The 24,700-nt window shown below is 52.1% G+C and overlaps 10 protein-coding genes across 10 annotated transcripts; 4 read left to right on the plus strand and 6 right to left on the minus strand.

Annotated features, from left to right (window-relative positions):
* Positions 1-328: 328 nt before the first annotated feature.
* On the plus strand, positions 329-1,673 carry LRP88_03409 (uncharacterized protein; the record flags this gene model as incomplete). The annotated part of the gene is made up of 2 exons (XM_083240029.1): positions 329-855; positions 911-1,673. The coding sequence occupies 2 exons, from the start codon at positions 329-331 to the stop codon at positions 1,671-1,673; spliced, it is 1,290 nt and encodes a 429-aa protein (XP_083105159.1).
* Positions 1,674-1,940: 267 nt separating this feature from the next.
* LRP88_03410 (uncharacterized protein) lies at positions 1,941-2,447 on the minus strand (the record flags this gene model as incomplete). The annotated part of the gene is made up of 3 exons (XM_083240030.1): positions 1,941-2,028; positions 2,080-2,237; positions 2,289-2,447. 3 exons carry the CDS (start codon positions 2,445-2,447, stop codon positions 1,941-1,943), a joined length of 405 nt encoding a protein of 134 aa, XP_083105160.1.
* Positions 2,448-3,495: 1,048 nt separating this feature from the next.
* On the plus strand, positions 3,496-3,854 carry LRP88_03411 (uncharacterized protein; the record flags this gene model as incomplete). Its single annotated transcript, XM_083240031.1, has 2 exons — positions 3,496-3,588; positions 3,645-3,854. The coding sequence occupies 2 exons, from the start codon at positions 3,496-3,498 to the stop codon at positions 3,852-3,854; spliced, it is 303 nt and encodes a 100-aa protein (XP_083105161.1).
* A 3,984-nt stretch (positions 3,855-7,838) lies between these two features.
* Positions 7,839-8,858, minus strand: LRP88_03412 (nuclear pore complex assembly-domain-containing protein; the record flags this gene model as incomplete). The annotated part of the gene is made up of 3 exons (XM_083240032.1): positions 7,839-8,366; positions 8,415-8,650; positions 8,705-8,858. 3 exons carry the CDS (start codon positions 8,856-8,858, stop codon positions 7,839-7,841), a joined length of 918 nt encoding a protein of 305 aa, XP_083105162.1.
* Positions 8,859-9,174: 316 nt separating this feature from the next.
* LRP88_03413 (condensin subunit SMC4) lies at positions 9,175-13,792 on the plus strand (the record flags this gene model as incomplete). The annotated part of the gene is made up of 3 exons (XM_083240033.1): positions 9,175-10,041; positions 10,089-13,427; positions 13,553-13,792. The coding sequence occupies 3 exons, from the start codon at positions 9,175-9,177 to the stop codon at positions 13,790-13,792; spliced, it is 4,446 nt and encodes a 1,481-aa protein (XP_083105163.1).
* Positions 13,793-14,984: 1,192 nt separating this feature from the next.
* Positions 14,985-15,896, minus strand: LRP88_03414 (uncharacterized protein; the record flags this gene model as incomplete). Its single annotated transcript, XM_083240034.1, has 1 exon — positions 14,985-15,896. One exon carries the CDS (start codon positions 15,894-15,896, stop codon positions 14,985-14,987), a length of 912 nt encoding a protein of 303 aa, XP_083105164.1.
* A 2,501-nt stretch (positions 15,897-18,397) lies between these two features.
* On the minus strand, positions 18,398-19,104 carry LRP88_03416 (40S ribosomal protein eS26; the record flags this gene model as incomplete). Its single annotated transcript, XM_083240035.1, has 4 exons — positions 18,398-18,497; positions 18,657-18,759; positions 18,814-18,941; positions 19,082-19,104. The coding sequence occupies 4 exons, from the start codon at positions 19,102-19,104 to the stop codon at positions 18,398-18,400; spliced, it is 354 nt and encodes a 117-aa protein (XP_083105165.1).
* A 616-nt stretch (positions 19,105-19,720) lies between these two features.
* LRP88_03417 (ubiquitin family-domain-containing protein) lies at positions 19,721-20,237 on the plus strand (the record flags this gene model as incomplete). Its single annotated transcript, XM_083240036.1, has 2 exons — positions 19,721-20,095; positions 20,151-20,237. The coding sequence occupies 2 exons, from the start codon at positions 19,721-19,723 to the stop codon at positions 20,235-20,237; spliced, it is 462 nt and encodes a 153-aa protein (XP_083105166.1).
* A 1,024-nt stretch (positions 20,238-21,261) lies between these two features.
* Positions 21,262-22,909, minus strand: LRP88_03418 (snoRNP complex protein NOP56; the record flags this gene model as incomplete). The annotated part of the gene is made up of 3 exons (XM_083240037.1): positions 21,262-21,507; positions 21,559-22,687; positions 22,740-22,909. The coding sequence occupies 3 exons, from the start codon at positions 22,907-22,909 to the stop codon at positions 21,262-21,264; spliced, it is 1,545 nt and encodes a 514-aa protein (XP_083105167.1).
* A 470-nt stretch (positions 22,910-23,379) lies between these two features.
* LRP88_03419 (uncharacterized protein) lies at positions 23,380-24,134 on the minus strand (the record flags this gene model as incomplete). The annotated part of the gene is made up of 2 exons (XM_083240038.1): positions 23,380-24,019; positions 24,067-24,134. The coding sequence occupies 2 exons, from the start codon at positions 24,132-24,134 to the stop codon at positions 23,380-23,382; spliced, it is 708 nt and encodes a 235-aa protein (XP_083105168.1).
* Positions 24,135-24,700: the final 566 nt, after the last annotated feature.

Here is a 24,700-nt window from a genome sequence, read left to right on the forward strand (position 1 = left end):
TCAAGGTTGGCGAGCCAGGACAATCACTTTCTTTTATACCGCGATGGTGTGTTCATGTCTCTAGTCTCTTGATACTCACACAAACTAACTTTGTACAAGGGCCAACAATAACACTTTCGTATACGGGCCTTCATGTTTAAAGACCGATTTCTTGGATGAAGAATGTGTTACATACCGCGGGGGGCTCTACTTACCCAAGAACTCGACCGTTGACGAAGACACAAGTACGGAATACACACCTATGGCGGAGACTTGGGACCGTAGTACATACCATATGTTCAACAGCACCCTGTATCTGGGTAATGAACTCACCCTGAAAAGCTTCCCCATGGCACAGCCAGTTGCTTCCGAGGACACCTGGGGCTTGTACGGCCTTAGTCCGCAACACATTCTCGGAGTGGGAACAGAGTCTACAGTCTTGAGCGCTTTGCGAAACGCTGGACGTATTGCCTCGAGATCCGTTGGTTACTACTGGGGCATGGACTCAGTCGGCCCCAAGGACGACACTCCCGGGTCCCTAGTCTTTGGGGGCTATGACAGAGCCAAGACTTATGGAGACGGTGACGAGATGGACTTTACACTTGGGAAAGACAGTTGTCGGAGTAAGATGATGGTTTCAATCAGCGGCCTCTCCCTTAACTTCCGCAACGGCACCGACGTGTCGCTATTCGCTTCGAGCAACCAGGAGAAACCGCTACGGGCATGCATAGTCCCTCAGAACTCATATGTCATGAGCCTGAACCAGGAACCATACTTTGACAAGCTTCTGGATGCCATCGGAAGCAAGTATATGAACGCTAGCAGGATGCAAGGGGTTGACTATCAAAGCGCTCTGCTCGACCCCGAGATGCCATGGTAAGTGATGCTCATTGCGTGGGGGAATGCGAACAACACTGACAAGTCAACTCAGGTATGATGGAGATTTCACTATAAAATTGAACACGGGCCTATCCATCACCATCCCAAACAACCAGCTCATTGTTCCGGAGCGGAGGATCAACGAGAATGGAGAGATCTATCGGAATGACTCCCAGCCCCTCCTCAGAATCAACAGGATGCAGGATGGACTCATCTCTATCGGCCGATTCTTCTTCACCGCTGCCTATCTCGCCACCAATGAGGATGCCGGAAAATTCACGATCTGGAAGGCCAACCCGACTACCCTCGAAGACCTCGTGGCTCTGGATCCAAACAACAAACCCATCGACAGTCAAATTACTTGCACGGCGACACCCCGCAGCACGGTCTCAGCGAACCCAGACCAAGGCGATGAGAGCAATCAGAACAACGAAGATGAGGAGGATGACCGGGGCGAAAAGGACAAAGACAAGGCTAGCGAAACGACTACAACTCCGAAAGCGACAGCGACAGCAACGCCTCAATCAGACACTGGCCTTCCTATAGCAGCAAAGGCCGGAATCGCAGCTGGTGCCGGGGCTGCTGGGTTGATCTGCATTGGTCTCTTAGTTTGGCTGATCATAAGACGAAAGCGACGAGCGATGGGAGAGTCGGACGCAATGAGCCTGGCGTCGGTACAGACAGGCTGGTCTAGATCTGACGATATGAAGCTGGCTTATCCGAGCCAGGCATACCCAAGTCAGGCATATCCTCACTTCATCCCACAAGAGCTGGGAACTTACAATGAGCGCCGAACCCCGGCCGAGATGCCTTGATGAGAAGGGTGAGAAGAGGTGGGAAAAGCATTGCAATGGAGTCTTTGTATTTGTTTTGAGCATTTGGGGCAGCGTCTGTCTTTTTGTTTTTCCTTCTTTTTTGTTCACGAATGCTTGATGAAGGCTCATGATTTAGAGAAGCGGGATATTGGTTAGGGAACATTTGTGGGGTGTCGGGAGATAGATTGTGACTGGCACAAGAGGGCGCAGGGGAGATTTCGCAACTCTGGTATAAATTGAGATGGTTGGTTAATTGACTGCTTTTATCTATAGCTTTGACTTGGGCTTGGTGACAACTCCAACACATTTGATCTCAATGTTTGCGTTGAGGGGCAGAGTCTTGACAGCGACACACCTGTGGAGAGTCAGCATTTATGAGGGACATGGATCAACTTGGAAAACTCACGTCCGGGCGGGCTTAATGTCACCCCAGTAGTTCTGGTACACCTCGTTCATCTTGCCATAGTACTTGAGATCCGACAGGAAGATGTTGACTTCAACAACATCGTTGAGACTGGAACCAGCCTCCTCAAGGATGGCGCCGAGGTTGCGGATAATCTGATGCTGTTGGGCGTGTTAATCTAAAGAGTTCATGCAGCAAAAGCTTGGGCATACAGTGTGAGCCTCGATGTCGCCGTCAATGATTTTCCCGGTCTGGGGATCCATGGCGAGAGCGCCCGAGGTGAAGACGAAGCCATTGGCGATGATGGCCTGGTTCATGAGATTGGCCGCCGCGGCCGGGGCCTTCTTGGAGGAGACAGGGGTTCGAGACATATTGCAATAGGTATTGAAGGCTTGGTTTACGGTCAAGTGATGCTTGGTTGTTAAAAGAACTAGATTACCAAGATGGGGGTGAAGCACAAGGCGAGTGCGGGGAGTAGATCTGAAGACCGAGATCCGTTCCCACAGTTACCCGGCTAGAACCGACCGAGTATCTAATCAATCAATACAAGTTGAACAGGCGTCTTATTTCCATTTTAGGAACTAACACTCTCGCTGAGTAAACTATAGACCTAATTCACTAACTTCTCTTCAAGCCTCCATTTCACAGCCATCATCACAAGATCCCATCTTCCTATTCCGGTATCGGACTTCCCGTGGCTTCAACCGAGGCCCTGGCCCCAGTGACAACTCCAGGTCTCAAGGGTTGGAAATGTTATTTAGACGCTAACGTATATGTACTTATACTTATTTCACGCAGCTGTCTCGCTGGGTAGCTTTGTATCTCGCTTTTCTTGCTACTGATCGTCAAGCTCCCTGCTAACAGTTGAGCAAATCATAACCCATTGGAAATCCCCAGCAGCCTATCAGCTATCCTTATTGCAAACTGATGGAGAAGAAAACCACTTTATTATGATTCCAACCCCTGAGACCTGTATGCTCACTCTTCGAGATGGGTATTACAGGATCCTATTGGCCATTGCCTTGGCAGACGGTAAGGTGATCTGGTTGCTAGCGGTAGGTTTGATCCAGCCTATCGGTAACCATTCGGATCTGGTTTCCTAGGGGGGCCGACTACAGATCTCACGGTGACTGGTGTGCAAAGCACTGCAGTTGCACCGCGAGGTCACATTGCGTTGATAGTGTCCAAGCGGGGATGTCAAAGGACTGAATACGAGTTACTTGGGTTTTATTCATGCAGTTGAGTGAAGATCATGTCTTCTTCTACACAGAGTGTGGCCTGACCGACATCAGCGCGTGCTGGAATAAGGGTATAAATAGGAGTTGTCCGTCTCCCAGTTGGTGAGATCAGACAGACACGCTCTCTTCATCCAAAAATTTGCCATCTTAAACTCAACTAGACGCAACCGAGCTCGTCAAGATGCTGTCAACTCTTCTCGTCCTCCTCTCGGCCACTGCAGGTCTCGCCATGCCTCAGCCTGTCTCTAGTTCCACGCATGGACTACACCAACGCGTATGTTTCATCCATTACTCTTCTCTTGACTCCTCAACTAACGTCTGCGTATGTAGAACTTTACTATCGTGTCACCGGATTGCCTTCGCAATTGTACAAAAGGCTGTGAAAGCGAGGTCTGCGGCATGCTGTGCACCATCAGCTGCCCCCCGCAAAAGAAGCGAGCCGACCTTTCGGCAGAGCTTGTGGAGGTGGAGATTGTTCGGAGGGCGGGAGAGGATGACGGCCAGGAAGCTCAAGAATTTGCCGTGGTGGCCATGGGGTAGTGTCGTGGACTGTACCGGTCAAGTCTTTGTAGGGATAGAGAAAGCCAAACAGTGCACACTCATTCCAAAACATTCTTACATCTGGAAGACTGAGTGTGAAGGTACTCGTGTTGGTGTATGTCAACGGCCGATCAGTCGTGTTGTTGCTGCCCTTTCTCCTCTCGCTGTTGACCGTCATTGCACACTCGAGGGATCCTTGACTTATTTATGAGGCCCCCAACATTTTCAAACTCTAAAAGATCAGTGTTTTGTTTCCATCCCTGGCGTTGTTGGTTGCTCGACAGTCCCTTGCCCTTTATTCGCTAAGCAGTGTCCACCATTGCAGGAGGGCCCATGCTGCCTCGCATAGTTGTTGGTCGTTCTCGTCCAAACTAGGAGTCTAAAAAATACCTCGTGGACCTTTTTGGTTTAGATTCTCAAGGCGGGAAATGCAAGTCTCACTTGAGGAGGTGTGATACTAAGAGAGTCATGCGATGATAGGGGTAGTTGGTGGTTTCTCACTACCACCACACTTGGTCTTCTCGTCCTCTGAGGGCAACATCGCGATTCCAAAAGTTGTTTTGACTATATTTCCTATTACTTTGCTGTTCAGTTTCCCTGCGTATCTGATCTAGCGGGCAGACATTCAGACCGCTTTTTGACTTGATACCGCCTGACTGCTCCGAGATTCATTGCAGACAGCAAATGTAGATCTCATGTATGTGTCTACTAAAGGAAAGACTGCGGCCTTAGAAGTGGCCATCTACGACTGTGGATACCTTGATGACGAGAGGTTGGCCGTCTCTTCTCCGACCAGGACATAGACCATGTGTCAGTGTCACTCCAGTGTAGATAGATTATCTGCCTATCTAGCCTCCAGAAAGCTATATCCCCAGGAAAAAAAAAAATTTTCTTAAAAAAAAAAAAAGGCTTAAAGCTTTAATAATTGTTCAAAAAAGCGCTATACGTGGCTTTGAAGTCATGTCGGCCCGGACATGAAGGAACAAAGGGCTCGCTTGGGAGGCTCAGGAACCAGACATCAAGAAAGAAAATGACTTGGCAGAAAACAAAGCCAGCCAATGCCTCAACAAGTTCATTGAGATTCTGGAATGGAAAATGTGATGCACTGTCATTTCTACTGCTTTTAATAGAAGGAGGTGGCTTGAGTATGGTTCACTGTCCTTTGAGCTCGGCTTGATAAAGAACGTGAACCACGCTCTAAATGATAACTCTCGAGGAATGGTTGAGCTTTCCATTGAGAGTATGTAGAGGTTTATGTGTCTCTAAGTAACCCATATACAAGCGCAGTTCCTATGTTTGACAATGCCATGTTGACACTGGCAGGCAGTGGCAGCTCCCGTGTCTACTCTCCCAATGTATGAGCAAAGCAATCAACATGCACGCCGAATCAATAATGTTTCGACTATCACCATGCCTCACGGCATCAAAGCGCTACCGCTGGACAGCTATCCTTGTTGTCCTTACTATCTTCTCCATCTTCTTCCTCTTCCAAAACCGCGACTGCCTCTCCCAGAGTGCCCCGAAGCCCAATGCCAACACTGACATCGATTGGTCGCGCTTTGCATATATACAGTATGTCACCAACAGCGAGTACCTATGCAATTCAGTCACGTTCTTAGAGTCTTTGCATCGTCTGTCCAGCAAGGCGGATCGTGTCATCATGTTTCCCTCCCGCATGCTCAAGTCTGATGACGACAGGAGCAACGATGGCCACCTACTCCGAAAAGCTCGAGATAAATACAACGTCAACCTCATTTCCATTACTATCCAACGCAGAATTGGTGTAGACAGTAAATTTTCACAAAACAGGCATGCCTGGGATCGCTTGCTAACGCTACCTCGTTCTGAAGGGACGTGGGCGGATTCTTACACCAAGCTGCTTGCTTTCAACCAGACCCAGTACCGCCGCGTACTCTCCGTTGATTCCGATACTTTCCTTCTTCAAGATATGGACGAGCTGTTTCTGCTACCCTTAGTACCCGTGGCCATGCCACGAGCCCCTGGCTGCCCATGTCTGAAGAACAGCGCACCAAGCTTCAGCCTGACTGCACAACCACTGTATACGGTACTGAGGATTGCACCGCAAGGACGATTTGGAATTCTCTTTATACGGACTTCAAAAAGAAACGAAAGGTAATAGCCCCGCCCAAAGTGTCATCGAACGTCTAGTCTAACATGTTAGTAGCAAGTCTGTGGTTGAGGTGTTCGCTGGAGGACAGGGCAAATGCCGTTGACTGCCAGAGTACTTGTTTTGCAACGGCAAAGGCATGGGCTCTTTGTTTAAGAGAGTAAGCATGCATAAAATTAGAAATAGAGGGCACGCGCCCATCATCTTACATGGGCTAGATTCATAGAAGGTGTCCCGAGGGACCCAAAACATGTCCTGTTTGTCCACCCATTCGGCGACCATTGGCACACCTCGGTTAAAATGAAGTGCGCAAGATATGCCTTAATAGAGTGAATGATTCATATTGCCTAAAAGTATGGCCTTAATCATTCAAAAAAGGGGGTGATGCGGTTAATTCATCGACGCCGACGCGATGCCCAACCATCTGCCAAGTTCATAGGGCCCTACTCTACATGTCCGCTGATATTGAGTTTGAGATATGGACAAATACTCATTCTTCAAGGCAGAAGCTCTTGCTCTTGCAAGTTAGAGTAGAGGCTTGATATTCATGAAGTATTCAGTCTTGAATGATGTCATCTGTGTGATCACCTCAGGCCACTCAGGTTCCTGGGGGCGCGACGTGCACCCATCAACTCGTCCATCTTTTCCAGCCCCAGACAAAAGGCGTAGGAAAAAGAGTGTCACATTTCTCATCTAACCGCCGTCCTCGACCCGAATATCTGGTACGCCCACGATGAGACCCAACCGAGCTCTTGGTCCTCGCTCCCGGGATGCCATGGCAAGATCCCATTGGCCAGAGACACCGGCACGTTGCTTATCATTCTTGAGCGTGATAGGTTTTTAACATCATCCAGACTTTCGGAAACCACTTAGAGTCTGTTGGCAGGGGGGTTCGACGTCAGACCCGCAAATACTGGGCGTCAAGCATCCGGATTGATCAGCCCTGCGACGCTGTCAGCGTCGTCTAGTGGCAACACCATGAATATCATCGCCAGCCCGACTTGGCAGCCTAGAGCATGAGTTGATTGGGCTCTATTTGCGCCTTGGAGTGTTTTGCTTTTGAACTATTGGCACGAATGGGTGTGCTACCGACTCAACACCAGTGGTTGATATAGGCGCCCACTGGTATAAGAAGCGGTGGCCGGTATTCCATCTCTTGAGCTTCCAGACATCCTCTTTATCCAAGAACTCAAGCCTTCTATCTGCATCGAACATCCCAAAGCTCATTAAGATGCTGTCAGCTTTCCTGCTCCTACTCCTGGCCACCACAAGCCTGGCCATGCCTCACCCAACCCATGAGCTGGTGAAGTGGGTAAGTTTCATTTTCACTCTTACCATGCTCTACCGACTAATGACTTCGTTGTAGAACGTGACTGTCAGCTCTACGTCCACCTCCACATCCACAAGAAATGATTGCATGCAAAATTGCACATCACAGTGCGGCCATGGTAGTGTTTGTGATTTGGTGTGTTCCATCCTCGGATGCCCTAACATGAAACGAGCGGATCTTTCGGGCGAATTCGAGAAGGCAGAGGTAGCGAGAAGGTCGGATGACGAAGACAAAGATGGTTTTGAAGATGTTGAGGTGGTCGAGAAATAGCATGTCGACTGAGACCATGCGAAGGCAGATTTCTTATACCCCCAGTGCAAACATTCCGGAACGACATGAAGAACGAGATAAACGAAGCAATGATAGATAGTTAATGGATCTCAAATTTTCTGTAATAACCGTTAGCCGGCCAAAGGGGGCGACGCAGCTAACCCAAATCAACGCCGACGCTATGCCCAACCATCTCCCAACTTTCGAGAGAATCCAAAGAAACAAAAGAGCTGGAATTTGAGGCAGCAGAATGACTTTACTCTGCATGTCCACTGATCCCTCCCTTGATGCCTTCAAGAATGCCGGACCAGTGTCCACCTTGTCGAACCTTAGACACATCAGAGAACTGATCACAGGCGATCTTTCGAATGAGAAGAGTATCCTTGGCCTTCTTATGCGTCTTGCCGTCGCCCCTCAGCAGGTACTCCTCAAACCATCCCTCTTCGGCAGCGTCAAAGGGGAGAAACGCAAGCTCGGCGGCCCGGTCTGCGTAGTCTTCGCCCTGATAGTCCAGAACAGCGCCCACAAGCTTTCGGAACAGAAGCTCACGGGTGTGAGGAGGATGTGTCCGAGAGTAGAAGAGCGCTTCAGAGACATTTGTTTGCGCCATGGCATCGAAGAGCAACTCGAGAGCGGCCGAGGTCTTCAAGATAGGTTGCACCGCATAGAAGTAGGAGAGCGCGATACTGAAGTCTTTCTCGGAGGCGCGGCGGACGAGGACGGTGATGATGTCGTCGGCAAAGTCTGGGATGAGCGAAGGGTGCGAGATGTATTCAAGGGCTCGCTATGACAGGTCAGTGGATTGTGAGCATGACTATGTCAGGGGACCTACCGAGAAGTCGTGTCTGTCAAGATACCACAGGCCCTTCATGAAGATTTCGTACTTCTTGGGCATTCCAGATGCCTCTACAAAGGCCTCCGAGACGCTCTCGTGTTCCGAGGTTTGGTCAAAGTCGAGGAGGATGTAGTAGAAGATGGAGTATTTGTGATGCATAGACATGTTGGCTTCGCAGATTTGTTGGTGCAATTGCTTCAGCGCATTGTCGGTCTTGGGAGGGTAGATCTTAGCTGTAAAAACGACATCAGAAAATGCGACGGTATTGCATCCATGTTAGAACCTACCCTTGGTGATTCCCACAGCCCTCAAAACACGGTCGATGAAGAGTGCGCCATCGAAGCTTTTGCGACAAGCCTCGATGTCGGATTGGGCCTTGCGATCGTATGGGTTCGTCGCCTCAGAGGAGAATACATGGTGGATATTGGCGTAGTCGAACATTTTGTTGGATTTGGGAGTAACTGTAGAAACCTTGAGGAGCTTGAAGAGCTTGATCAACCATCGCGAAACGGTCAAAGCAGAGCTCCGAGCTGTCGCGCTTTCACGTGACCTAGCTGGCGCCAGGGCACCCCGCGCTGGCAGGCGCCTTCAGGGGATTGTTTACAAACTGTGGGACTGATTGGGACATTTCCAAACAAACGCGGGGCGCAACCACTTTATTATCATCTCAACCCAACACCCTTGAGCGACGCCCTGGCATTTGCGCTGCATGAGCAATACGTCGTTTTTCGATTAAATACCCCTACGAACACTCACAATGTCGGGCGCATCACCGACAAGACCGACCCGGCGGGCCACCAGACGCACCGCAATCATCGACTCTGATGATGAGGATGACCTCGTCTCCAACCGCTCTAAGATCCAAGAGGAGGAAGAGGACTATGAGCCAGAGCCGCAAAAAAGCCCTCGACGGCAAACACGAGGTGGACGCAAGTCGTCAACTCCCGCTGCCGCACCCAAACCACGAGGCCGTCCCCGCAAGAGTGCCGCCTCCACCGCCTCGATCGAGCCCAGCGAGGTGTTTGATGCCGACTCGACGATCAAGCCTGAGCCCGAGTCTGCGAAGAAGCCTGCACCCCGGAAGCGCAAGAGCGCATCCACGAGAAGCTCGATCGGATCCATCCCCGACCTTCCTCCTCCCACACCGCAAGCCGGCTCCCCAGAGACCTCAAGGATAGAAGCATCCCAGGCGGACACTTCAACATCCAGTGTGAATACTACGACCGTCGATGATACCCAGGCTACCATAAAGCCTATCAAGCCCATGGACACCATTATGGAGAAGCCCATGGACATTGTGCTCAAGTCACGGACTGTGACCATACCCATTGTGGAGGACACAACACCCAAGGCCCGTATTGTTTTGACGCACCTCATCTTGAACAACTTCAAGAGTTATGCCGGCAGACAAGAAGTCGGTCCCTTCCATGCGTCCTTCTCTTCCGTCGTTGGCCCCAACGGTTCTGGCAAGTCCAACGTTATCGACTCGCTCCTCTTCGTCTTTGGTTTCCGAGCCAGCAAGATGCGACAAGGCAAAATTTCAGCCCTTATTCACAACTCCGCTCAACACCCCAACTTGGAGTACTGCGAGGTTGCGGTTCACTTCCAGGAGGTCATGGATCAGGTATGTTGTCTTACTTCCGAGTATCTTAGCATTACTAACGTGTTCAGCCTGGTGGTGGCCACGAGGTTATTCCTGATTCCGAACTCATTATCTCACGAAAAGCGTTCCGAAACAACTCGAGCAAATACTACATCAATGGCAAGGAATCCAACTTTACGACAGTCACCACTCTCCTCAAAGACCGAGGCGTCGATCTGGACCACAAGCGATTCCTGATTCTTCAGGGTGAAGTCGAGTCCATTGCTCAGATGAAGCCCAAGGCTGCAAACGAGCATGACGACGGCCTGCTCGAGTACCTCGAAGACATTATCGGAACCTCCAAGTACAAGACGCCAATCGAAGAATCTGCTGCCGAAGTTGAGACCCTCAACGACGTTTGCATGGAGAAGAGCGGTCGAGTTCAGCACGTCGAGAAGGAAAAGAACAGCCTCGAGGACAAGAAGGATAAGGCAATTGCCTACATCCGAGATGAAAACGAGCTGGCCATGAAGCAGTCTGCACTTTACCAGCTCTTCCTTTACAAGTGCAGCGAGAATGTTGCTGTGACTCAGGAAGCCATCAGCCAAATGCAAGCTCAGCTCGACGCCGAGCTTGAGAAACATCACGGCAGTGAGCAAATCATCAAGAGTCTCGAAAGTGAGCACGCGAAGGGTGCCAAGGAGTTTGAGGCCCAGGAGAAGCAAACACAGGCTCTCGTTAAGGAGATGTCCAAGTTTGAGCAGGAGCGTGTCAAATTCGACGAAAAGCGAAAGTTCCTGGAGGACAAGCGCAAGAAGCTTGAGAAGACCATCGCCAACGCCGAAACAACATCCGCCGAAGCCGACGAGACCATTGAGCAATGTGGGGAGGAAATCGAAATCCGAACCCAGGCGATCGGCGAGCTTGAGGAGCAAATTCAGACTGCCGAAGCCGAACTCACCAAGATCCGTGACAGCTTGAAGGGCAAGACTCAAGCTTTCTCTGACCAAATCGCGACTCTTCAAAAGTCTCTGGAGCCTTGGATGGAAAAGATCAACCAGAAGCAGTCAGCAATTGCTGTCGCGGAGAGTGAGCTCAGCATTCTCCAGGAGAAAGCCAATGCTGGTGCTGTCGCTTTGGAAGAGCTTGAGGCCAAGATTGTCTCCATCGAAGAGGGCAAGGCCGCCAAGAAGAAGGAGCTCAAGTCTTGCCAAGCGGAAAAGGCTGAGCTTCTGAAGGAGGCAGCCAAGATGGAGTCTGAGTTGCAGGTTCTCTCCGAACAGGAGCCCAAGATCCGCTCCAAGATCTCCAACGCGCGTCAAAAGGCCGATGAAGCTCGTTCAAGCTTGTCTAACACGCAGGCCCGGGGCAACGTCCTCGCTGCGCTGATGCGCATGAAGGAGTCTGGCCGTATTGACGGCTTCCATGGACGCCTGGGTAACCTCGGTACCATTGATCAAAAGTACGATGTCGCCATCTCAACAGCCTGTGGTGCACTTGACAACTTTGTCACCGAGACTGTCGAGGCTGGTCAGCAGTGTATCGAGTATCTCCGAAAGAACAACGTTGGACGAGGCAACTTCATCTGCTTGGACAAGCTGAGAGTTCGAGACCTGTCGCCTATCCAGACTCCTGAGAACGCCCCTCGTCTGTTTGATCTCGTCCAAGCCAAGGAAGACAAGTTCCGACCCGCCTTCTACCACGCCATGCAAGACACCCTCGTCGCTACAGACCTCGCTCAGGCGAACAGGATCGCATACGGCGCAAAGCGATGGCGAGTCGTTACTCTTGATGGAGAACTCATCGACAAGTCTGGTACTATGTCGGGTGGTGGTACAACTGTCAAGAGAGGCCTCATGTCTTCCAAGCTCGTCTCAGATGTGAGCAAGGACCAGGTCGCCAAGCTTGAGAGTGATCGCGATGGATGGGAGGCCAAGTTCCAGGAGTTCCAAGAATACCAGAGAGAATGTGAGACTCGCCTCCGAGAGCTGAACGAGCAGATCCCTCAGCTCGACACCAAGATGCAGAAGCTCAACCTTGAAATCGAGAGCGCTGAAAGGAACGTCGCCGACCTTCAACGACGCATCAAGGAGGTCAGCAAGGAGCACCAGCCCTCGGCCACTGACAACAACCGCATTGCCGCTCTGCAGAAGGAGGTCGCCAAGCTCAACAAGGAGGTGGAGAAGCTTCATGAGGAGACGTCCAGCGTGGAAGAGGAGATCAAGGCTCTGCAGGACAAGATCATGGAGGTGGGAGGTGAGAAGCTTCGCGCGCAGCGAGCCAAGGTCGACGCCATCAAGGAGGAGATTTCATCCAACAATGAGGAAATCTCCAATGCCGAGGTTCGCAAGGTCAAGGCTGAGAAGCAAAAGATCAAGCTCGAAAAAGACCAAGCGAAGTCCACCAAAGAACTCGAGGCAGCCGCCCGTGATCTAGAGAAGCTTGAGAACGACATCAATAACCAGGGCGAGATTGCCGAGCAGCTTCAAGCCCAAGTTGAGGAGGCTGAGCAGGGCCTGGCCGCCAAGAAGAAGGAGCTCAAGTCACTTAAGAAAGAGTTGGATGAGAAGACGGATGAACTGAATGAGACAAGAGCAGTCGAGATTGAGATGCGCAACAAGTTGGAGGAGAACCAGAAGGTTCTTGTTGAGAACCAAAGACGACTCCGCCATTGGGACGACAAGCTGTCCAAGCTTGTCCTTCAGAACATCGACGACCTCATTGGCGGTTCTTCGAGCCAGTCCAGGTCTCAGCCGAAGGTCAAGCCGCAACCGAGTGACGATGGAGACGTGGATATGGACGACGCTCCTCAAGATGATGTGGACATGACTGACGCCCCTCAAGAGGACGAGGGCGACGAGGAAGAGGAGGAAGATGAGGGCGAGCACAGCGGCCAACCCAGCGAGCTTCCCCGGTATACTCCCGACGAGCTTGCTGACATGCGGGAGGAGACACTCAAGGGCGAGATTGCTGCTCTAGAGGAAAAGACACAGAACGTCAACGTCGACCTGAGCGTCCTTTCGGAATACCGAAGACGTGTGGAAGAGCACGCGGCTCGTTCTTCAGACCTGCAGTCTGCCATTGCACAACGAGATGTGGCCAAGAAGCGGTGCGACGATCTTCGGCGCCTGCGGCTGGAAGGCTTCATGGAAGGTTTCAGTGCCATCTCCCTCAGGCTGAAGGAGATGTATCAGATGATTACCATGGGAGGAAACGCGGAGCTGGAACTGGTGGACAGCCTTGACCCCTTCAGCGAGGGTATCTTGTTCAGTGTGATGCCGCCCAAGAAGAGCTGGAAGAACATCAGCAACCTTTCTGGTGGAGAGAAGACGCTGAGCAGTCTGGCGTTGGTGTTTGCCTTGCACCACTACAAGCCAACACCTCTGTATGTCATGGACGAGATCGATGCTGCGTTGGATTTCAGAAACGTGAGTGCCACCCTGCCCCTGAGACACTCGGCTGCGAATCGGCCATTGAAGCTTACGCTCGCGTGGGCATGCCATATCGCTTCCCTACTCTCTCGTATTTCGATAACAGCTAACACAGTCTCCAGGTCTCGATCGTTGCCAATTACATCAAGGAGCGTACCAAGAACGCCCAGTTCATTGTCATTTCGCTGCGCAACAACATGTTTGAGCTTGCGGCGCGGCTGGTTGGAGTGTACAAGGTCAATCATATGACCAAGAGTGTGACGATTGAGAACAAGGACTTTATCGTGAGACCCCAAGGGCAGCAGCAACAGCAGCAACGAGTCCAGGGGGGTAATCCGACAACAACATTACCGTTCAGGTGATGAGCTGTCTGATGGTGTTTGGTACGGAGTTGTGTCATGATGATAATGCGGGTAATGAATAACTACAGGACGGGGGCTAGATTATGATATTTGACGATATTTGCATTGGCAGACCAACGGGCGTTACAACGATGGTGATACCGTGTTCTCATGTCGAGTACAATGATACTCATATCTTCTCAATTAGGATCTAATTATATTCAGCTTATCCAGGGCCTGACAGCTTGGCTTGTCATCATCCTCGAGTTGCCTCGTCTCATCATTCACTCGTACCACCCTCGCGTCCCACGATCCAGGAACCGGCTTTTGTGCCACCACCTCGAGCCGCCATGGACCAAGACTCAACTGGGCTTTGCAAACTGGGACATTAAGGACTCAAGCCACTCGCCGAGTCCCAAGCGACCCTTCCCGTGCCTCGTGGTCACGACGCAGATAGCCGTTCACGCCTGCCGCGAACCGTCGATCTGGCAGGCGCACACGCAGTGGCACGCGGGTGACAGCTGCAGGAGACGACCAATCTGCGGAGGGGGACACCTACAAGTGCCGAGGTCGAGACCAGCTGCGAGATGTCGTGGTGTCTCGGCAGATTCTCTTCCATGTCTCGCAGGTCGAGTCGAGTTCGGGCGTCCTGAAGAGGATGGCCGCGTTATCAGGGGGCGAGAAGGAAAGGCGGCCTCGTACTGGAGATTCAGGAGGTGTTCGTGATGGTTAGGTACGTGCTATAAGTAACCTCGAGGCAGTCTTGGAAGAGCAACACCACACTCTTCACACACAACCATCTCCCAACACGCTCGTTTCTCCTCACTGCTCATCATGTGGAGGCTACTCCCCATCACCCTCCTCCGCTTAGCTTCCGCGTTTCCTACCAACTGGAATGGGACGACTACTTGTCCTCGGGATGCCCTCTACACGTCTCTTATTGGCGATGGCGGCGAGTTTTGCTCTAGTGTTCTTGAGGGGAGCCACTGCGGGACGGGGTATAGCACGCCTCCGGAGTATATGAGGTATAACCAGACGCAGATATCATCCTATGTGAGCATTCTTCCCGTTGAGGTTGGAGATGTGTTAATGTGAAGTAGTGCGAGTGTATCCTGACGGACTCGGGTGCTGTCACGACATCGGCAAACTCTTCTAGGGAGACGACGGGAGATATCACGGTTACAACCGCGGACTCGGCTTCTCAGACTGGAAGTCAGAGTGTTTCGGAGACACAGTCCGAGATGGGAAGGCCAGGAGAGCCGTCGGATTCGACGTCGATGGCAACGACAGAAGGGCCAACATCGACACCTACAGGCTCTTCGAATGGAACTGATTCAGCTTCGTCATCTCTTGGGGGAACGACCAGAAATGGTGACTCGGCTTCGACATCCATCGAATCGCAATCAGTGGCAACTGGTTCCAGGAACGCGACGACTGGACCTGTCTTGTCCTCTTCTGGTGGTAGCCCCTCGGGTTCAACCTGGGCGACAACGACAGGAACACCAACTCCTGGTTCCTGGAACCAGACTCGATCTGCTGTGTCCTCCGAAGCTTCAGGCCAGGTCGCCTCAAACTCGGCCTCGATGACGACGACTGGTACACCAGGGCCAATGACGTCTAGCTCTTGGAACAGTACTCTGTTGCCTTGGTCATCATCCGGGGAACCAGCAAGCCAAAGTCCTTCGAACACTAAACCTGACAATTCAAGGCCAACTACAAGTATCTCCTGGAACTCAACCTGGCCTGCGATGTCGTCTTCTGGAGAGGTGACAGGAGGGAGTCCCTGGAATACTCCAACCGGCGGATTGACTCCAACGGCGAGTGGCACTTGGAACGAAACACGATCAGCTTCGTCTTCGATCAACCGTCCTTGGACAAGGCCAGCACCAGGTAACAGCACTCGTAGCTCTACGATCAGGGCCATCTCCACAGGAGGTTCGTGGAATACCACCGGGTCTGGAACTCCAATGCCGACGACCCAAGGAACCGTCTCGTCCTTTTCACAGGCCGTCAACAACACATGGAGCACCTGGCCACTCACACCAACCACGGATGTCACGTCAGATCTCAATGAACCTGAAATGACGCGTTCCTGGTCAACTCGATCAACCTGGAACACCACCATTAGCGGTTCGCTACCTTGGTCTGTTCCCGGAACCCCAACTTCGGGGAGCGGAGGAGGTGTGTCACTTCCTACCGTTGCGCCCACTTCGACGTTTATGGGCTGGAATTCGAGCGTGAGCTTGCCGACTATTAGCTGGAACGCAAGTATAAGCTTGCCAACCATCAGTTGGAACTCGAGTATCAGCCTTCCGACTATCAGCTGGCCTTCAGGAACACTACCATTCCCGAGCCTACCGTTTCCTACTCCTCCGTTCCCTATTCCTCCTCTGCCAACACTCTCCGACTTCATACCAAGCCAGACTCCAAGCGGCAGCGTTGCACCTGGTGGAGATACCACGCCCTCTGCCTCGGGGAGCATCGACTCTGTCACAGCTCCCACAAGTCCCACGCCCACAGCCGCTCCATCCGGCAACTTCAACGAGACTGTATCTCGCTGGGGCAACGCCACGACGGCTGACGTGTCCGAGTTTCCGGCTGTTCACTACACGCACGTCACACGCACCGCGGCGCTCTCACAGGAGACGTGCCATACTCTGGGGCCGGATCCCGAGGGCGATGCGACGAGACGTGCGTTGTTGTATAACTCGAGACTTCGAGAGGAGAATGTTTCTATTCCGATACCGTATATCGAGTCTGTCGAGTTTGAGAGCGAGGGGCTTAGTCCGCTCTACCTCACTGTTCGTGATGAACAAGGAGGAACATACTTTGTCGATATTTCGCGCCGGGGTCAGTTGTTTGTCTTTGATCATTCCGGGAACTCGATGTCGCTGGATGCTGTGGGGATTCACTTCTCGGGGCCCAACTGCACGTATCATATCACGATCGAGATCAAGGACATGTACGAGCAGATAGCCGACCTTGCTGGCGTCCAGTGTGCTGCAATCAAGCGGAAGAGGCGCATGGAAGATATGGACTTTAAACAGGTCCTGTATCTAGAGGATCAGTGCGGTAACCCCGTTGACAAGTCTCTCAAACAGTATCCTCAGCTCCTCGTTGGCGGTACTGTCTGTGCAGATATCGACGTCGACGAGGAAATTGGGCGATGGGAGTTTGACTGCGCATTCCCTGGTGCTGAATCTGGGTTCTTGAGGTGTCAGCAAGCTATCAAAGAAGATGTCCTCGATGTTATCACGGTTGATCCATTCGGAGGTTCATGTCCGGATCTCTCGACGGTAGTCACCACGCTTGACGCAACCGCCCAAGACATTCTCGACCCAGATGTCCTCCGCAAAGACCTAGGAAATGAAGGTCTCACCGACAGGCAAGTCCAAGAAGCCGACGCCGCCGTCGTGGCGTACACCAAGCTGTGGACTGCTCTCCGCGCCTTCTTCTCCAAGCAGTTGACATTCTCCTCGTACGGAGCGCTGGAGACGTACGTCAACGTGTACAACACCTACCGCAGCTTCGAGACAGATATTTGCCAGTCTCTCCACGTAGACGAGATCCCCTTCGACCTCAGCCTCATCGCCGGCGCGACACGAATCCCGTCGATAACAAGCCTCAGCTGGGCACCCACAAGAACGCGCCCTTACAACATCACCATCCAAGATCCCTCCCGAATGGCCTGCTGCCCGGGAGGCAAAGTCGCCGAGACAAAGGACGACACGTGCGCGTACCCAAGAGAAGCCATCATCGAAGGAACAGGCTGCATCTGCGGCAAGAACTCCGAAGGTCTCGGCGTCGCGTTCGAATGGACAGAGTGCGGAAACTTTGTAGCAAGCTGTGAAGCAGATGGAGATTGCGACGAAGGTTTCATGTGTTTGACAGGGAGCTGCTGTGGAGGAGGTGTTTGTGTTGATGCGTTTGCTTGTTCGCAGAATGGGACTGAGTTGGTCAAGTTTGATGGTGTGATTTAGGGTAGGTGAGGGTTTCTTGCGATACATGGATATATACGATGTTGTTGGATAGTTAGGAGTGTAATTGAATGGATTGATCTTTTTACTTTTGAATATAATGATTTTAAAATAGCTATTGTTAAAAATTTGCGCTGATTAGTTTGGATTGGCAAGTTGCGGTTGATGTGCGAAGGCATCGCAAACTATCTCGCACAAGAACGAGATCAAAGGAAAACACCGCGCCCTATAGCTCCCCAATTGCTCAATAGAATTAAGGATAATGACATTTTGGCATGGAGGAAAATTCTACAGCACCTAACGAATCGCTTCCTGCTTGTTTCCACGAGACGCCTCTCTTGACATACATCGTACGGTTCCGGTCGACAGTTCGAGCAGAGAATTGCAGTGAATGGATACACACTACCCAAGTCAACAACAGTGGTGCAATTGCATCTTCATCCGACGCGGAACATTCATCACAAATCATCACAATGGCAGGCTCTAATGGACAAAAGATGTTGTCAAGAGGTGGACATGATTTGGCGTCCGATTGTATTTTGGAATCCGTTCAAAGATTCATAATCCCAAGTCATCATCCCATGCGTTTTTAATGCACCGTTTGTCATAAAACCAGACACCCCGGGAGTCCCAAACCGTTTCAACACATTTAAGCCTTAGGGGCAGTAGGGACGATCTTCTTGCCGTCCTTGTTGTAACGGACACGAGGGGGAGGGGCACGGTTGCGGCGGCCGACGCGAGATCGGACACTGTGAGTCTTGTCAGCATTTCGACTGAACATACCTAGGGGGGAACTGCTCTGCTAGAGAGACAGCAGGAGGGAGTGTTCCAAAAGTACGACCAAGGCTCATCTGAAGCACATACGCAACCAAGGCGCAGTTGTCACACTCCCGGGAAGGACAACGTACCGGACAATCTTGCCGTGGATGGCGCAAGAGACGCAGTACTGCAGCTTCAGGTACATCTTGGGTACGGTGTACTCCGCGAAGACGGAGGCATCCGAGATGTCACCTATTGTAATTGTAAGCGCTTTGTCGAAAGCTGATCAAGAGTAGAAAAACGTACGAATAGCAGCAGACTCAACCATGTTGCGGATGGTGAACCGCTTGATGGCCTTGTCCTTGGGGGTGCATCGCGAGCAGTTGCTGCATCGGATGGGCTTGACGTGGCCGCGGCCCTTCTTGTTTCGGCCGCTGAGAGGTTGTTAGCGATCGTGTTCAGTGACGAAGCCAGAGCTGTCAATCGTCGTCGTCGCGAGGCTCAAGAATCTCGTCGAGAGGCATCGTCGGCGGCAGTGGTGATTGTGACTGGCAGGCGGAGGAGGGATTCGTACTTGTTCTTTCTCTTCTTGACCATTTTGACGGTTGCTGCTGGGGGTTAATACTCAGGTCCACGCGAGGAAAGGAAAGAAAAGAAGAAGAAGGACTTACTGAAATGTGCGTTATCAAAAGGCGTTGGAGTTCTGTGGCAGAGTCCACTTTTGGGTTGGCTCGTAGGGCAAAGGGGAATTTTGTCGTGGTGGAGGGGGGGACCCGCTTCACACACACACACGCACACACAAGCGCACGAGGGGCATTATTTTGCGGGCAAGGGCTATGCACAGGCGGAAACCCTAGATCATGTGACCCCACTTCTCCTCCACCCCCGTCTCCCATGATTTTCTGAGCCGGCGCCGCCACCACCACAAGAGAGATCTTCTTCAACCCATCCCGCACCATCTGAGGATTGCTTAGGAAGGCAATAATTATTATTGTCGAGGTACGTCTGAAAGATGCTGCAAACACCCTTTTCCATGATGAGGGCTTCATTGCCTCTCACATGAGAATTTCACTCTCGTCGTTGTCAATTTCCCCTCCTCGCGAACCGATCGCATATTTCTCGTGTGCCCTCGAGTCGCGGGAGGAACATTGTCGCGACTCGCCATCACCACAAAACACCAAGACCTGAATTCTAACAGTCTCAGTTAGGCAAGATGCAGATCTTCGTCAAGACCCTCACGGGGAAGACGATCACCCTTGAGGTGGAGTCTTCCGACACCATCGACAACGTCAAGTCCAAGATCCAGGACAAGGAGGGCATCCCCCCGGACCAGCAGCGACTCATCTTTGCTGGCAAGCAGCTCGAGGATGGCCGCACCCTGAGCGACTACAACATCCAGAAGGAGAGCACCCTCCACCTGGTCCTCCGCCTGCGTGGTGGTGCCAAGAAGCGCAAGAAGAAGGTCTACACCACCCCCAAGAAGATCAAGCACAAGCGCAAGAAGACCAAGTTGGCTGTGCTCAAGTACTACAAGGTCGACTCTGATGGCAAGATCGAGCGACTTCGACGCGAGTGCCCCAGCGACACTGTGAGTTCTCTCCACCACAACACCCTCTTTTGTGACAAATACTGACAGCAAACAGTGCGGCGCTGGTGTCTTCATGGCTGCCATGCAGGACCGTCAGTACTGTGGTCGCTGCCACCTGACCTACGTCTTCGACAAGCAATAAATGCATGACCAAGGGATTTGATTGGGATTGATGACGGAACGGATTGGGTGCCAAAAAAGGGCGTTGAAGGCTGTAGCATAAGAGCACATCCAGTTTCTGAGATAATGCATGCTTGATTGAGACGACAACACATGATGATTCCCCCTACTTGACTCTGCCGTGCTTCAAGTGAAGATGCTGCCATCAAGACATGGATCTGACTGGAAGGGTTGAAGTGCTGCCATCATGATATTGGACGACTGCGACAGCAGCGAGATGCGCATCCGTCGCTTCCAACCCATCCTTCGTCCGACAACACTTGGATATCGACATGCACGAAATTGCTGCAGGTACCATCAAGGCCAAGCCCAATCCGTCATGTGAATCGCAAATAATTTCGTAGCCTCGCGTAAAACAATTGTGCCCAGCCTCGAAAAATTTCATTTCGCCAGAGCCTTGCTTGCCCTGGTGGGGCTCCTCACCACGCCTTGAGTTTGCCTCACCGAGGTCCACCGAAAGGTCAGCTGAAGTTATGGGCCAGTCGATGGATGCTATGGCATTCACACATGCACAGAGGCATCACGATACACTCATCTTCAGTGAACTGCGTGTTTTTGAAACAAAGGGTATGAGTTCTCCCTCGTAGTGAAAAACAGGTGTACATCAAGCCAAATGCCCTCAAAACGCCCAAAAGCCATATAAGCCAGATCCTACAAACTCCTCTCAAGAAAGTGCACAAGAACCCTGGGAGGCCGACCTCTCCCACGCTCGCCGCTTCTCTAGTGTGTTGGCAATGTACAACTCTGGCGGGAGTGAGGTGTCGAGGCCGGCAGCCATGACCACCTTCTTCGCCGAGCTTCGCAAAGATGAGCGTGTCGGCAGATGTTGGTTGACGCCCTCCAGCACGTCTATCGTGACTGAGGACTCTCCATGACATCGTCTCCCATTGTCCTCGTTTCCAAAACGTTCGGCGGCCCCTGGAGCATGCTCATCCCTTGTAGAGGCGATGGCTTGCCCAGGGGGCTGTCAAGCGATCCGAGGAGCTTTACTCGTCATCGGCGACCTCCGACTTTCTCTTCTTCTTCTTCTTCTTCTTCTCGCCGTCGACCTCCTTGGAGGCGGGGGCTTCCTCCTCATCTCGCTTGCGCTTCTTCTCCTTCTTCTCTTTCTTGTCCTTCTTTTCCTTCTTCTCCTTCTTGGACTTCTTGGCGGACTCGGGCTCAGGGACATCGGCCATCTCCTCGTCCTCATCGGCATCGTCGCCGTCGTCAATGAGGTCCATGACAGACTTCTGTTGATATAGTTAGCACTGTTCAACCTCAGAGGCTACAATTCCGCTTACCATGACGTCGGAGTTCTTGGCGGGCTTCTTGCCAGTGGCATAGAACTCTAACCGGTCCTCAACCTGCTGCTTAAGAGCCTCACCAAAGCGAGTGGAGGGCTCCTCAGAGAAGTTGTCGATACGGCTGGCCATACTGCACTTGTTGGCGAGGTATCGCGAGATGCGACCCTTGTTGCGCACACCGGCCTTGCCAATGAAGCTGCTGTGGTAGATAAGACCGTACTTGGGGGTGTTGCTCTTGCTCTTGAGGGCACGGAACAGGGCCTTCTCGGCACCGAGAATCTGCAGAGTAGAGGCAGGGTACTTGGAGAGGTTGGTCAGAGATCCGGCGTGCGAGATCAGGCGGGCGGCGACGGGAGTGCCAATCAGGGTCTGGAGGTTGGGGGCGACGTTGGACATCTTCTTCTCGAGGTACAGCGCCGTCGACTTGCGGTTCTCGGCCTGCTTGACGACAGCCTCGGCGAAGCCGTGGACGATCTCGAGGTCAGCGGGAGAGATATCGAGACCCATGGACACCTTGGCGGCATCAATGATGGCCTGAGCCTTCTCGCCGTCCTCGCCAAGGAGAGCAGCAATGTCGTGGAGCTTGTCGTCGTTAAGACTCTTCTTGTCGCCAATGGCAAGGACAAGCTTGGCGTAGGTCAGGTTGTCAGAGACAATCTTGATGAGCTCGGGGAAGTGCCATCCGTACCACTCGCGGACGCGCATGAAGAACTGGTTGACACCCTTGTCCTGGAAGTCGATGGTCGCGCTGGCCTGGATGATGTGGTTGTCGTTGCGGGTGACGCTGAACTTGACCTTGGCGCGAGAGTAGGCGTGACCCATACCCAGACCGGCCTTCTCGACATCGCCAGACTTGAGGCCACCGAGGAGCTTGTCGGCGTGCAGTCGGATACCGCGAATCACGTCTCCGACAATGTCAGAGGTGTCGGCAGTCTCGCACTCGATTCCGGGGAAGACGCCCTTGATCGCACCAGCAAGGTTCTTCTCGGAGACGCCCAGGACGACCTTGGTCTTCTTGCCGCTCGTTTGGGGGAGGTTGAGCTCGAGGACGGACTTGAGGTAGTCCGACACGATACCCTCGGAGACGAGGTTGATGTTCTCAAGAGCCTCGACGTGGCCCCTGGGTCTATAGTTAGCATCGCGAGTCATACTACACCACAGGCGCAAGGCGTAAATACCGGAAAGGGCTGAAATTGGCCAGCTTGACCATCTTGCCGAACTTGGCGAGGTCGTTGGCAGCAGCCTGGGTTTCCTTCAACTTCAACCCCACCGCATCCTGCTGATGCACCACCTTGAAGAGGGCATAGCCCACAGGGGATTCGTAGAGAGCGTAGTCGATGTGCGACATCTTGTCTTGGTCCCAGCCGGTGCCGCAATTGGAGGGGGGTTCCGCGTCTCGAAGGGTGTTGGTGATGGCTGGAGACTGAGTTTTCGCACTTTTTTCCCAGTAGAAAATTTCTGGCAGCTCCAAGCTACGAGCACGGGCCACCGAGGCTGAATGTGGCTGGTATGAGATCACGTGGTCTTGCTGTGCTCCACATGTGGCTCACACTCCAGCTCTTCTCAAGCCGCGGCCAGTATGCTTCAGAACTCGTCTTCAGTTCTCGGACGCTTTGGAATCTTGTTTTCTTCGAGTAAGTTCAAGATGAAAGAATGGACGATGGCGAGATATCGATGTGTTGAATCTCATGTGGTATCATTTCATGTGCTGCTCTGCCTCTCGCCTTGGACTCCCCACTGAATGCCTGTTGGCCAATGCCTCAGAAGAGCGCACTCACAACAATAACGCTAAAAGATGTTCTCATCGCAAGTATCTCACTAAAACACAAGGAACAAGGCCGTCAAGCTCGCTGAAAGTGCAACCAATGCCGAAACACGCTCACCAACCCTCGATGCAGCTCCCAAGAACGCCCACTCTTCACAACCCCCATGTCCGATGTTGTACGCTAAAGACTGATGGATCGCAAAGCTCTTGATCGAGTACGGGACCGTCCGACACTCACCGCCAATCTCGGTCTGGCAGCTGTTCTCGAACCAAGGCCACCTCTCAGAAGGGTCATCGCTTCCGGCCAGCATCTGTTCACAGTCTTCAAACGCGTAGATGTAAAACACCCATGGCGCGTCCTCGCCGGCTTTGATCTCTCCTGTCTGGTTGACCTGCTCGTACCAGACTCGGGAGTAGTTGGCCTTGGAATCAAAGTTGTCTTGGTTGCGGAGGAGCCAGTGGACACCGTTCGGTTCGCGAAGGTTGAAGTCCGAGTCGTATACTTTCCAGGTAGCGTTCATGAAGCCAGTATTGTTGGACTGTGAGAATATGTCTGAGAGGTTGAAGCATGTGTACGCGCTTGGTAGGTCAGATGTGGTGAGGACCAGGCCTGTTGTCGTCTTGTTGGCATTGTCGGCTTGGCACGAGTCTTCTTCATCGTCGGCAAAGAACGCGACTGTGATATTTCCGTTGCTTAAAGATTGTCAGTATTAGAAAACTAGCGAGGTAGCATTTCATACCCTATCACTTGCTGTGCAGAGACAGATAGTGAAAGAAGCGCAAGTAATGAGAGCGCTTGGAACTTCATGATGCTTGACAGAGTTCAGGTTGTACTTGAGCAGTTACCAGTGTCTTTAGAGATAAAATGGACCAGATGCAGCAAATCGATAGACCAAAGGAGTGGGAATTGAGACAAACCCGTTTCATAAATACAGCTGCCTCCAAGGCGTATTGCAGTCTCCTCAAGGCGAGATGGCTGTGCTTGTCGCGACGTCATGATCAGCAGGATGGCGATCCTACGATCAACCAACAGCCCAACTTTGACAACGAAGGCATTCCTTTCTCCGGAAGTGTGCCACCGGGGGTTCTTGACTTAAGCATATTCGCTAGTTCCTGGTAAAAGCACATGTGCCGAAGAGGCGGCCGCCCGCGCTCCGTTTCTCTTGACTCTGGCGGTGGTGGTGTTGGTGGTGTTGGCACATGGGTGGAGAAATAACAGCAACACCTCTAACTCCCCTCAAAGGTCACGACTGTTAAAATTAATAGAGATGCTAAAGTGAGAAAAGCTATTATAAGATTCAAGATTTCATCCACGATCCTTCGAGCAAGATATGCTTATACCTCTCTGCCTTTCTTGTGTATCACCTTTTTCTT

This window comes from Fusarium phalaenopsidis (genome assembly GCF_050370095.1).
Source record: "Fusarium phalaenopsidis strain FUZ10S chromosome Unknown contig_32286, whole genome shotgun sequence".
NCBI lineage: Eukaryota > Fungi > Ascomycota > Sordariomycetes > Hypocreales > Nectriaceae > Fusarium > Fusarium phalaenopsidis.